Below are 13,523 nucleotides of genomic sequence, written 5' to 3' on the forward strand. Positions count from 1 at the left end.
CAACATGGTGAAACCCTATTTCTACTAAAAGTATAAAAAATTCGCTGGGCGTGGTAGTGTGCACCTGTAATCCCAGCTACTTGAGAGCCTGAGGCAGGGCAATTGCTTGAACCAGGAAGGTGGAGGTTGTAGTGAGCCAAGGTGGTGCAACTGTACTCCAGTCTGGGTGACAGAGTGAGATTCCATCTCAAAAAAAAAAAAGAAAAGAAAACCATACCTATATACTCTGTATACCTACATACTCTAATATGATTTGAGAAAAAGCAAAGTTATTATATGACAGCTTAAAGCAAAAGGAAGGTGAAGGATCTAAAGCTAAAGAATTTTGCCCCCTGTCTCTCCAAGGAAAACTAGGCCCCTGCTTGGCCACTGCCCAGGATCTGCAAGCTGCATGACCATGAGTTTCAGCACCCATTTGTACTTTCACAATCAGAGATGGCAGCAATGACAGCATCAACATTGAAAGCTCCCAGGCCTTGGTATTCTCATCTGGTATATGCAAGATATTGGCAACATTGTCATCAAACAATGGCTTGGATGCAAAGCCACCAGAATGCCTACAGGAAGGCTGTGGTGTTTCAGTCTTCCATGGTACTTCCCTCCTGCACTTCTTCCCCAAAGCTCTTACAGTAACAAGGCTGTGTATCCTCAGTCTTTCTATGACCATCATGTGGCCTGGCAGGACTCCACCTGCAGTTCACATTTCAGACAGTCTGGGCACCATCCACATGACAGTAGTAGGATCGAGGCATCCACAAGAGAAGACCAAGCTTTGTCCAAAGAGGAAGAGATGGAGACTGAGTCAGATACAGAGGTAGAATGTGACTTGAGCAATATGGAAATCACCGAAGAGCTCCACCAGTACTTTGCAGAGACCGGAAGGCACAGAGAATGACAGAGGCAGCAGCAACTGGATGCGGAGTGCCTGGATGGCTACGTGAACGCTGACCATGACCTGAACTGCAATACCTGCCGGTCAGTAGAGGGCCCAAATGAGAGGCCTGGTGAGTGGCGCCAGGCCAAGATGAAGCATTTGTACAGGGACAGTGCCGCCAAGATCTAGGCCATGAAGGCTACGGTGCAGCTGACTTTTGAAAGCAGCCCAAGTACTGGCCGGTCATCCCTCTGAAGTTTTGAGCTTGGGGCTCAGGGCCCCAAGCCCTGACATGTTCTGTTGCCAACATGGTAAGTTTCCTCCTGACATAAAGAATTTTGTACATATTATACTGGTTTTTTATGTTGTCAGTAACAGTTCAGTTCATTAAAGTTCTTGCCTGGGAAAAAAAAAATTTTTATGCCAGCAAAGGATGGTTTGATAAATTTGGAAAGGATTGTTTTAAAATATGTCAGGATAACAGGAGAAGCAGCTTCTGCTGACCAAGAGGGAGCAGATAAGTTCCTAGAGATCATTAAAGAAATCATGAGAAGAAAGGATATCTGCCTGAACAGGTTTTTGGTGCATACGCAAGTGCCCTATTCTGGAAAAATAAACGCCACAAAGGACATTATTAGTAAGGAACAGAAGCAAGCACCAGGATTTAAGGCAGGATGAGATAGGCTAACTCTAATACCTTGTACAAATGCAGCTGGCTTTATGATTAGCACTGCCCTTATCTATATAGCTGCTAACCCCCAAGCCTTGAAGGGAAAAGATAAACACCAGCTACCTGTCTTTTGGTTGTACAAGAAGACCTGGACAAGAACTCTTTTTCTGGATTGGTTCCATCTATGCTTTGTCCCTGATGTCAGAAAGTACCTTGCCAGTAAGGGACTGCCTTTTATTTTGTTTTAATTTTATTTTTAGATGGGATCTGTCCTCCAGGCTTTAGTACAGTGGCGCAATCTGGGCTCCGTCTCCTGGGTTCAAGTGATTCTCCTCCCTCAGCCTCCGAGTAGCTGGAATTACAAGCGCATGCCGCCACGTCCGGCTAATTTTTGTATTTTCAGTAGAGTCAAGGTTTCACCATGTTGGTCAGGCTGGCAGACTGGTCTCGAACTTCCGACTTCAGGTGATCTGCCCGTCTCAGCCTCCCAAAGTGCTGAGGGATTACAGGCGTGAGCCACCGCGCCTGGCCTGCCTCGAAAATTTAACCATAGAACTGACAGTTCAAGCGAACGCGGCGAATAAAAATATTTAACAAATTACTTGGCAAACTTTCGGACCTTAACCAAAACTTAACTGATTTACTTGACTCTACATAGCACGGACACCGAGTCGAAGAACAAAAACTATTTCTGGGTAAGTGGGGCTGGAACAACAGATTTGGTACTGCGTCTTCCCTGCCCCATCCGTCTCAGGATTGGCTGACGCTGTGCGGGCACCGGAGGCTAAGGGGCGGAGCGAGGCGGGGCAAGCCCGGGCGTCCTCCCGCCCACCGACTGGCAGAGGCTGGGCTGGCACCACCCGGCTCGGGCTGCAGCCCGTGCTTCGGGCGGGGGCGATCCGGGAGACTTCGGGTGGAGCGAGGCGGGGCGGGCACAGGCGTCCTCCCGCCCACCAGGCTAAGAACTGGCTGAGACTCAAGGGTAACCGCCCCGCCCGGGCTGCGGCGCGTGCTTGGGAGAAGGCCAGTCGGCAGGCTTTAAGGAAGATTGAGGGGAGGCGGGGCCGGGAGTTCTCCCGCCCACTGGGCTCAGGATTGGTCGAGGCTCGACAGGCACCGCCCCGCTCGGGCGGCAGCTAGTTTCTGGGCGGGGGCGTCCCCAGAGGCGCGTGGGGCCGGCAGGCGGGCGGGGTCGGCCGGCGGGCGGGCGGAGCCGGGTTGGGGCTGTGGCTGGGGATGCAGCCGCTGAGCTGAGCTGCCAGACTTGGGTTGTGGCAGACAGATGGCGAATGTACGGGTCGCCGTGAGGGTCCGGCCCCTCAGCAAGAGGTAAGTTTGGGCGGGATGGTGCGCCTGAGGCTTCACAGGAGCTGAGACTAGCGCGAAATCCGCGCCTCCGGCTCCAGAGATTGTGGCGCGGAGAAATCGGTCACAAAGTGACCCGGGGGTAGGGGTCCGGAACCCTCGGATGCCTAGCTGGACGGCGCCTCCGTCGAGCTTTCGCGTCGTGCCCTGGGGATAGCGGTTTCCGGACGGCCGCGGGAGGGCTGCCCCGGGTGAGCCTCGCTGGCGTTCTGCCAGCGGGAGTTTCGAGGGACTGTGGTTCTAGGCTTGCTGCATCGTGTTGGGCCTTCTAGAAAAGCTGGGAGAGGGATGGGCATTATCTTCTCTCTTCTTGGGGAGGGGGGTCGGGAGTACCCCTAAGGACTGAGGCAGAATGGTGTGTGTTCCTGGGTGCACATGGGTTTCTCTGCGAAGATGTGGAGAAAGCAGAAAGTGCGGGCATAAGGGGAAATTGAGGCCCACAGAGGTCGCAGTTTTATTCCATGCTGGACAGCTGACGATCCAGGACGGAACTGTGAGGTAGAGGAAGTTGTTCCAAGCCCTAGAGTCCCCAGTGCCCGTTTCCTCGTGGCTTATTCTGATCCCACACCTCTCATCTCAGCCCTTGAGACATCCAATGTCTGGCCACGAACTTTTTGTCACCAGATGAAGTGTTTTTAAAAGATCAGTTAGAGTTTGTTGACAGGTGGAGAAAGTGTAAAGAGCCCTATATGTAGTAAGACCACCAAGAGCAAAGAACTTAGACTGTTAGGGGCTAGAGGTTAAGTTTTAGTGGAGAGGGGGGGTGGTTGGTGTGGAGGGAAGTGAGTGGTGGGAGGTAAATCTGGCAGAATGTGCTTTGGGACCAGAAGGCACATGTTGGAATTATTTGGGAAGTTTAAAAATCTTCAGGACATAAGATGGCTTGATAATTGGGCAGAAGGATCAAGAAAGGCACTGTCTCCCATAATAAAATTTGTCATTAGGGAGGATTACGTTGGTCCTTATATAGAAATGATTGGCTTTGCAAAGTCTTGTAATTGACAGACTAAGGAGGACAATGAGATGGAAAGAAAAAAAGTTAAAGAGAATAGGAAAAAGGCAAAAGAGGTACACTGAAGAAAGAGGAAAAGCAGATGCCTGAACTGCTGTGTTTTGATTGGTAAATGGCTTGTGACACCTGGCTTCTTCATAACCAGATGTGGTAGCTCAGGGCTGGGGGGTTTTTCATATGTGCAGATGCTACCCTGGAGGTAGCCTCTGGTATATTCTGTTTTTGCAAAACTGTTCCTTTAGGGTTCTCAGGATGACAACACTGACCACTCCTAACAGTAACTTCTCAGTTCCTTGGACACTAGGAATTTATAATAGCATGAATTAGATTAATAAAGTGATGTTGAAATTGGTTTACTTGCAGCTGCAGTAGAGAGTAACATATCAGACAAAAATGAAGGGAAAAGAAAAGCACAACAATTTACTTTTAGCTCAGGTTAAGAGTCTTGAACAGCAAGTGGTAGGATGTCAAGACTGTAGATATGCAGGTGTGAACAGATTGTAGCAGGCTGAAGATTCAGGAGCAGATAAAGATAAACCCAGTGCGGCCCCCACCAAGAGGTCCCAATCACTTCTCTCTTCTCACGGAATCCTGCAGAGATGGCAGCTATTCTTCAGGATGTGTTATACAGTCTTCATTGAGACTTATCTGAATGTGGGGAATCTGCTAATTATATGGTTTGTTTCAACCTTCAAATAAGTAATTGGCACAGATTCAGTTGACAAAGTCATTGGCTCTGATGTTGTACTTAGGAATAAATCTTACAGACCATCTGGCCCAAACTTTAATTTTTTGTTTTTCCAGATGACAGAATGGTCTGGCTTAAGTTCTAAAAGTAGGTAGAGCCAATATTTGATTCATTAGACCTACTGCTTTTTCTGAGATTACTGAAAAGTTGCACTTGTATCTCAAGTGCCCATTTATTCAGTAGGACTAGAGTTGACCCTCTTTTTTTTTTTTTTTTTTTTTTTTTTGGAGGTGGAGTCTTGCTCTGTCACCCAGGCTGGAGTGCAGTGGCACCATCTCAGCTCACTGGAATCTCCACCTCCTAGGTTCAAGCGATTCTCCTGCCTTAGCCTCCTGAGTAACTGGGATTTCAGGTGCCCACCACCATGCCCAGCTAATTTGTGTATTTTTAGTAGATACAGGATTTCACCATGTTGGCCAGGCTGGTCTTGAACTCCTGACCTCAGGTGATCCACCCGCCTTGGTCTCCTAAAGTGCTGGGATTATAGTTGTGAGCCACCATGCCCAACCGGATCCTCAATAAAATGATACTGCTGTATAGGAAATGGTTTTGATGTCCTCCCCTGTACCTACAGTTTCCCATAATCCAAAATTCCATATCTCATTATGAAATTGCTGTACCATGGGTGGGCACAGTGGCTTACGCCTGTAATCCCAGCACTTTGTGAGGCTGAGGTGGGCTAATCACGAGGTCAGGAATTCAAGACCAGCTTGACCAACATGGCGAAATTTCATCTCTACTAAAAAGTACAAAAATTAGCCAGGTGTGGTGGTGCAAGCCTATAATTCCAGCTACTTGGGAGGCTGAGGCAGGAGAATCGCTTGAACCCAGGGGGTGAAGGTTGCAGTGAGCCAAGATTGCACCACTGCACTCTAGCTTGGGCGAGAGTGAGACTCAGTCTGGAAAAAAAAATGCTGTGTGGTCGCTCACACCTGTAATCACAGCACCAAGGTGGGTGGATCATGAGGTCAGGAGTTCAAGACCAGCTTGTCCAAAATGGTGAAATCCCATCTCTACTAAAAATACAAAAATCAGCCGGTTGTGGTGGCAGGCACCTGTAATGGCTACTCGGGAGACTGAGGCAGGAGAATCACTTGAACCTAGGAGGCAGAGGTTTCGATGAGCCAAGACCTTGCCATTGCACTCCAGACTGGGTGACAGAGCAAGACTGTCTCAAAAGAAAGAAAGAGAGAGAGAGAGAGAGAGAGAGAGAGGAAGCAAGGAAGGAAGGAAGGAAGGGAGAGAAAGAAAGAAAGAGAAAGAAAAGACATTGCTGCCCCTTGTCTACCCCAGTTAACCACTGTGAGAACACATCTGTTCTGCCAAACTGTAGGCTCTAGAAAATTATTTGCCCTGTCAAAACTTACTCTTAACCCACTATATAGCTTTTTTGTTGTTTTTTTGAAGTTTTTCCGAGAATATGTAAAACAAAATTTGGAGAGGTAGGTGGGAACAGGAATATATTAAACAAAATATCCTTTTTTGATTATCAATTTTTGCAATTCAGTGCATCCCCAAAACATTGGAGATCCAGCTTATTCCTGAGAGACATCAACCATTACAAAACATTTTCACTTTGAACTATTCACATTTTGGTAGCAGAAAACAGAGCAAATTTCTGCAGACATCCATTTTCTCTTTTTTCCAAAATGTATCACAAACAGGGTCTTTTCATAGTTTAACAGAAAAACAAACAGGTTTCTTTCTTGGCCAAATGGCCTGTTACTCTCACCCTGGGATCTAATTTCTTAATTAGAAAGTTCAGGGCACCAAATCCAACCAGAAATTCCCAGGACACCAGTGACTACTTAACTATGAGGGGATGGATGCTTTAGTCTTTCTATGAGGGGAGTCATTCTCCCGGAATTATGCTGGTACATAGCCCCAGGAGAGGTAGGTGGTAAGAAGGGTGAATGCAAAAGCTAAAGGGTCAGAGAAAAGAATAAGGCTTTCATGAACAACCCATAGCAAGGCAGAATGTTCCAGCTTTACAAACGTCCCACTACAGACTCCAAACATGCACACCCAACACTAGAGGGGAAAGGAAAGCTCCTGGGGGACTAGGGGAGACAAAAGATGGTGACATAGAACAGACTCACCTATGAACATTTCTCACGTTCCAAACACTGGAGTATGTTTAATTTAAAAAGTTGCCGTTCAAAGCTGTACTGAAAACATAACTAAAAATAGGTCTGTATGTAGTCATTTTAAAAATAAAATATAACTTCTCAGATAAGAGGAGTGACAGATACTCTCAGATACCAACACTTGAGGTATCTTTGATGTAAATTTGTTAAATGGCCTGGTAGAGAAAAGGAAGGAAAGGAAGGAGAGACGAAGACAGTAAGGGAGGTAGGGAGGGAGATTCAGAGTAGAATAGGAAAGGCAAGAAAACTGGGAGGAACACATATTTAAGCCCATGCTTATCTATTCCAGCAGCCAAACAAAGCAAATCCACAAAGGAAAAAAATGCTGTTCTTTTCTAAGAACATTCTGAAAATTATCTTCAAACTTAAAACATAAGAAACTGCAATCTCAGAACAACTATCACAATGCTCACTGGACTTATTTAAAAATAACTACTGAGATTGGGTACTCAAATGGGTCAACATTCTTCAAAGGTTAATCTTTGGCAATATCTGACAGGCGTTACCCACCAAGTGTAAGCTAAAGTGTGTCTATTACTTGGTATGGACCTGCTCTAGGACCAGACAAAATCACTTTGCTTTCCTGAAGTACAAGAGGACTCTGCCAGCAACAAGATGCAAGCAGGGAGGAATGGCAGAAGAAGAGCAAAACTGGTTACCAAGGGTTCTCTTCTGATGTACAGAGTTAAAAATATCTGCACAAATGTGTTAAGCAAAAGAATGGGAAGATGGACTGTAATACCAAAGACACAAAACATTCCTCCAGAGGAAAGAGGGAAAGTGGACCTCAAAACAGTGTCACAGGGTAATGCTACCAGAGTCACACAGACTGTGCTCTGTTCCAAGGGACAAATACCTCAAGGTAAAAGGGAAAGCAGCTTTTTTTAAAAATTATTATTATTTTTTATTTTTATCATTTCCCCTTGCTGGTTTTAAAGACCTCAAGCCCAGACTCTTGCAACACTGAACCATAGGTGGGATACAGGGAGGAGAGACAGAGGGTAAGGAACATGAATAGTGTTAGGCCCAGGAAGCCTATGTATCCCTTCCCCAGACTTCCCAACCAGGCAGTTGTTGGTAGGTTGATACTTGATTTGGGACAAAATTGTGGGATGTGAGGATAGCTCCCAATAAAAGAACAACTAGGAGGCCGGGCGCGGTGGCTAAAGCCTGTAATCCCAGCACTTTGGGAGGTCGAGGCGGGTGGATCACGAGGTCAATAGATCGAGACTATCTTGGTCAACGTGGTGAAACCCCGTCTCTACTAAAAGTACAAAAAAATTAGCTGGGCATGGTGGCGCGTGCCTGTAATCCCAGCTACTCAGGAGGCTGAGGCAGGAGAATTGCCTGAACCCAGGAGGCGGAGGTTGCGGTGAGCCAAGATCGCGCCATTGCACTCCAGCCTGGGTAACAAGAGCGACACTCCGTCTCAAAAAAAAAAAAAAAAACAACTAGGAAAGCTGGAGTTTAATCGTTTTCCTCTAAGGGCTGCTTAGCTCTACAGAAATACACGATCTAACCTGTTTAACTGGGAAGGGGAACAGGAGATAGGGCAAGTGGTCAGATGAAGCTCATCTTCTGGTCATTTAGTACCCAGAGGAAGAGCGGGAGGTGGAGACTGTAATGGGGACTGCTGGTATTGCCTCTTCTGTCTTTTCACTGTTGATCCTATTGGCCAAATCAGGTGCATATGGTATCAGTGTTGCTGCTTTTCTTCTAATCCTTGCAGAGAGTCTGGTGTCAATCTCCAGCTGAGCATCATCCCCATCTGCATGTTTCCTGTCATGATTGTTCAAGTTCAAATTGTTTACTTCTACTTTGGAGTCTTCAATTAAGGTGCCAGGGCCAGTGACTCCAGGGATATTGGGCAGATGTCAGGGTGGGGTCTGAGCCACGCGAGAATTGCGACGATCCAACAGAAACTTTGTCATAACTGATTCTAGAGGGTCGCCCCTGGCGTGGTGCAATAGTCATAAGGTAGCTGCGCGGCGTCGCTGATGGCCACGGTGCAGGATGGGGATGGCCCGGCTGTGACTGGTGGCCACTGCCGGCGGACGAGGACATAGTGGTGGGCGCGGACTCTCGGCTTTGTCCCGCGGGAAGGCAGCGGCTGCGGGGTCGGCTGCTCAGGCTCCTCAGGCAGGCGGAAAAGCGCGCTTCTCGCTGGCTTCCTCTGGTTCCCTTTTTCCGCTCCGCTCTCTCTGCTGCCTTCTCAGCGCCGTCGCTTCCCCCCACCCCCAACCCCCATCCTCTGGCCTCGGCCAGAATCCTCGGAAGCGGCAGCAGCGGCCAGGATGACGAACGGAAGCTTTTTGTTGTTGTTTTTTAACTCTGTGAAATAGGGACAACTACTTCAATGGTTTTTTATGAACATTCGATAAAAGAATATATTACAACAATTTTTAATTATCAGAACCCTGTGCTTGGCTGCCTGGTTTTTAAAAGGTTTATGAGAGGCCAGGCACCGTGGCTTATGCTTGTAATCCCAGTACTTTAGGAGACTGAGGTAAGGAGAATCACATGAACCCAGGAGTTCAATATCAACCTGTCTCAACAAAAAATAAAAAATAAAAATTAGCTGGGCATGGTGGCACGTGCTTGTAATCCTGGCTACTTGGGAGGTTGAGGTGAAAGAATTGTTTAAGCCCAGGAGATTGAGGCTGCAGTGGGCTGTGATTGCACCACTGCATTCTAGCCTGGGCAACAGAGTGAGATCCTATCTCTGAATAAATCAATAAACAAAATTAAATCTAAAGACACCTGTCTCAATGTGCTTCTCCTACCCCCAGTTGTAGGTCACAGCCTGAGAAGCCTAAGGAAACATAAAAAAAAAAAAATAAGACTGAAGGTACTGTCTAAACTTACAGGTTCTAGGTTGGGAGTAATTTAATTGATAACTTTCATTGTAGTGGAGGATATGCTAATTAATTCTCATCTGTTAACATTTTGATCATGAATACTGTGGTTGTGTGGTTGCTTATGTTATGAAAAAAGATCAGGTGCTGGGTCATCTGGATTAAGCCCATTAAAGTGAGTGTAGAGATTATTTAGTGGTTAGCAGTATTACTACATGCCTGCAACACAGGAAGATTCTTGAGGATCTTGGCTCTCCTTCTGATTTAAGAAGATGGAAGGAAAGGACTTGAGAAATATATTCTCAGGGTCTCAGCAGAGAGGACTCCAATCTTTGTTTTTTTTTTTTTTTGTCAATATCCATGCTCAAAATGCTAGAGAAAATGAGAGATGATGCCGTGTTATATGCTGGGCCAAGGATGCTCTCTAGAGTTTTGTTTCTTTTGAGAGGTGAGATCTTGCTCTCTCAGGCTGGGGGGTGCAGTGGCGTGATCATAGCTTGCTGCAGCCTTGAACTCCTGAGCTCAAGCAGTCCTTCTGCCTCTCAGTCTTGCAAGTAGTTGGGATTATATGTGTAAGCCACTGCTCCTAGCACTCTCTAGGGTTTCTAAGCCTGAATTCTAAGGCATTATTCAGGGCCTAGGCTTCGTGTTTAGACAAATATTAGTTTAAATCCTAGCTGTACCACTGATAGCTCTGTGACCTTGGACAAGTTACATAATTTCCCTCAGCTTTAGTTCTCCATCTGTAAAAATGGTATGTTAGGAATCTATGTCAGGAGGGTATGTAGGGGGATATCATAAGATGAACAATATGTAGTGCACCTATTACAGTGCCTTACACATAGAGGGTACTAAATAAATAGTGAATATGAGCTGTTCCAGAGACAAATTATAAAGATCCAGGGAAGTATGCCAGCTGACTGCTTGACATGATGCTTATAGTCGTTTATGAAGACAGACACGCCTCTTAAGGGTACAGAGGTAGGGAAATATTTTGTCCCACTAGCACTGGTTTCAGCTTCTTTTTTCTTGATTTTTTTTTAAAAAAGCAACATTTCTTCTGAGTTTGGGTCTTGTTTCTAGGGAGACCAAAGAAGGGGGAAGAATTATTGTGGAAGTCGATGGCAAAGTGGCAAAAATCAGGAATTTAAAGGTAAGCCTGAAATTGTTTTTCATTTTCTTTCCACTTAGAAACTAATATTGTTACGGGGCTTCCAGGCTGAAGGTGTTTATGTGAATGTATTTAGAACTGGGGAGGAAAGGGCACATAAGGGGAATAATAGGAAGAGCTTACCCCAGTCATAAACCAAATTAAGAAATGAACCAAGAAAGAAGTGTAGGGCATTTGGCTGCTTCAGCCTAAGTTTTATCAAATAGAATGCAACTGGTTTGGAAATTAGTTGGTAGATGTTTTGAAAGTAAACTCGGGGGATGTTTTGGGGGCAACAGTTAACTGAAATCCTACTGCAAATGATTAAGAATAACTTAAATTCTATTTAACTCACCTGACCACCAGTCAAGCTTTGTCCTAACCCTTTCAGTTGATATCACTTTATCTAAAGGTATTATTAGGGATTTTAGTTTGCACCTGATAATACAGGGTTTATTTTAGCTATACGGAGATTCAAGTAACATCTTTCAGATCCCAGAAGGGAGTTGGTCACTAGCCTGGATTTTGTTACAAATTCTCTTTCACAGATTTGACTGAACTTTGAGTCATAATTGGACAGACACTGGAAACTTCCTTTCATACCCCTCACTCTCCCTTAGGCCTAATTTTCTCCATCCTGTTCCTCTACTTACTAGGCAAGCAGAAGATGGAAGGGTTTCTTCCTTTCTGGGCCTTCGGGAGTGGAGAGAGAAACGGGAAGCTGACCATATGACTACGGCTATAGTCAGCTTGCAGGTGGTACTTAGCATTCCTGAGAGCTGAGGAAACTGGCAAAAGTGAGAATTACTTGGACCCCAGTCTTCACAGCCGTGCCTGCTCTGTTGTTACTCCTGTGATGTGATCTGTTTCCTCTTGTCAGTAGTTCCTCTGCTGAAAAAGAATGGGACCTACCAGAAGTTCAACAGGGCTTCCCCAGGGACAAAGGACCTTTTATTCTCTGCTGTCCCTTATTTATATCTCTGTTGCCTAATCACTTCAGCTGCTTTGTTCTAAGATCTCATGTTTTTGGTTCTTAAGAATAAGTCTCAGCCAAAATCAAACTGTAATCTGCCTTCTGCACACCTCCCTGGGTGCTTGCTTCCCTGAGGTCAGTTATTCACAAAGAATCTCTTAATAATTCTGGCAGCCTCATTCTTCTGTAGTTTATGATGGCTAGTGGCAGGATTGTCTTTCTTTCCCTGTCCAGAGTGTATAAGATAAGGCATTTCTGTGAACAATGCCATCCTCCCCCGTACCTGGAGATCAGTGCAAGACCAAGCTCTGACTCTATTCTCATCTACCTTGAGCAGATAGATTGCTTCTGTCTCTTCTGTCAGACTTGATATCTAATTAGGGGTTGAATATTCCAGGAACCTCAGTGAAAGCCCCATGTTGATGGAGCCTGTCAGGCACCGTAGCCAAACTACTCATCCGTTCCCAGTATCCTCTACAGAAATACTTAGAAAAGAAATAATGTAGGTTGAGCATCCTAATTTGAAAATTTGAAATCTGAAGTTCTTCAAAATCTGAAGCTTTTTGAATGCTGACATGACACCATGGGCGGAAAGTTTCACAGCTGGCTTCATATGATGGGTTGCCGCCAAAACTATTTCATGCACAAAATTGTTAAAAATATTGTATAAAATTACCTTCAAGCTATGTGTATAAAGTATATATGAAACACAAAAGAATTTCATGTTTAGATTTGGATGCATCCCCAAGATATCTCATTATGTATATGCAAATATTCCAAAATCTAAAAAATCTGAAATCCGAAAAAATCCTAAACACTTCTGATTCCAAGCATTTCAAAGAAAGGATATTCAACCTGTAATGATAAGAAGATACCCAGAGAGGAGAGGCTTTCTCTCCCAAGATTTATTATGTGTCATACAGTTGGTTCATATATAGGCAGATGTATGATAGTATGATGGACAAATTTAGTTCTTTGTGCTTTATTTGTACCTATAAGATGGGGACAATGGTTACCTTTTTTTTTTTCTTTTTCAGAAAGATATCGTAAACAGTTTCATGACCAGTCCAAGTTTCTCTGGCTATAGTAGAAGGTGATTGAGTGCCACTAGCCAGATTCTAATATTATGATAGAAAAGACACTGGATCCTATGTTTGATTTTAGGTGGATAGTCGACCAGATGGCTTTGGGGACTCCCGGGAGAAGGTTGTATCATTTGGCTTCGATTACTGCTACTGGTCAGTCAACCCAGAGGATCCCCAGTATGCATCTCAAGATGTGGTAATGTCATTTATCATTTTTCTTTCACTCTCCTCAGTCCTTTTTTTATGTATAACATTTAAGATGTTTATTATAAAGATACTTTTCAAGGTTATTATAGCACAATTGTACAGATTGGAAGTCCTCTAATTGGTAACTTAAGAAAATTTCAATACAACTAACAGATTTTCAAAAGGAAGAAGCTTCAATACATCAAGAAATCCTTGGCCTTTTCAAATAATCATTTTCATGGTAGCATTAACAAAAGAAGCTTATTTCAAATGCAGTAATCTTATTGAGTATTTCCTCGGTTCTTCATAACTGAATAATCATTGGGAAATTAACATGAAATCTGAGCTCTGGCTATTTCTTAATAATACTTTCAGTCTGAAACTAATTGTGCGCATATATATATATATATATATATATATATATATATATATATATATGTTTGTTTGTTTTTTGAGAT

At 44.6% G+C, this 13,523-nt stretch overlaps 1 protein-coding gene and 2 pseudogenes across 25 annotated transcripts in view; 2 read left to right on the forward strand and 1 right to left on the reverse strand.

The window, feature by feature from the left end:
- The first annotated feature begins 350 nt into the window (after positions 1-350).
- LOC100392799 (gem-associated protein 8 pseudogene) lies at positions 351-1,179 on the forward strand (annotated as a pseudogene).
- A 1,179-nt stretch (positions 1,180-2,358) lies between these two features.
- Positions 2,359-13,523, forward strand: part of STARD9 (StAR related lipid transfer domain containing 9) — a 206,828-nt gene continuing 195,663 nt past the window's right edge. For 23 of the 25 annotated variants that reach the window (XR_013520871.1, XR_013520869.1, XR_013520872.1 and 20 more), the window contains exons 1-3: positions 2,706-2,873; positions 10,755-10,824; positions 12,959-13,075. Coding sequence is in view for 8 of the 25 variants with exons in the window: in XM_078334024.1 (XP_078190150.1) it covers positions 2,827-2,873; positions 10,755-10,824; positions 12,959-13,075 (234 nt within the window). In the remaining 17 variants the exon portion in view is untranslated. Of the gene's footprint in view, positions 2,527-2,705; positions 2,874-8,784; positions 8,956-10,754; positions 10,825-12,958; positions 13,076-13,523 lie in introns of those variants that run through there. The other 2 variants (XM_078334028.1, XM_078334027.1) reach the window with 2 other exon arrangements.
- On the reverse strand, positions 8,283-9,055 carry LOC100393170 (eukaryotic translation initiation factor 4E-binding protein 2 pseudogene; annotated as a pseudogene).

This window comes from Callithrix jacchus, chromosome 8, assembly GCF_049354715.1.
Source record: "Callithrix jacchus isolate 240 chromosome 8, calJac240_pri, whole genome shotgun sequence".
In the NCBI taxonomy this organism is placed as follows: Eukaryota; Metazoa; Chordata; class Mammalia; order Primates; family Cebidae; genus Callithrix; species Callithrix jacchus.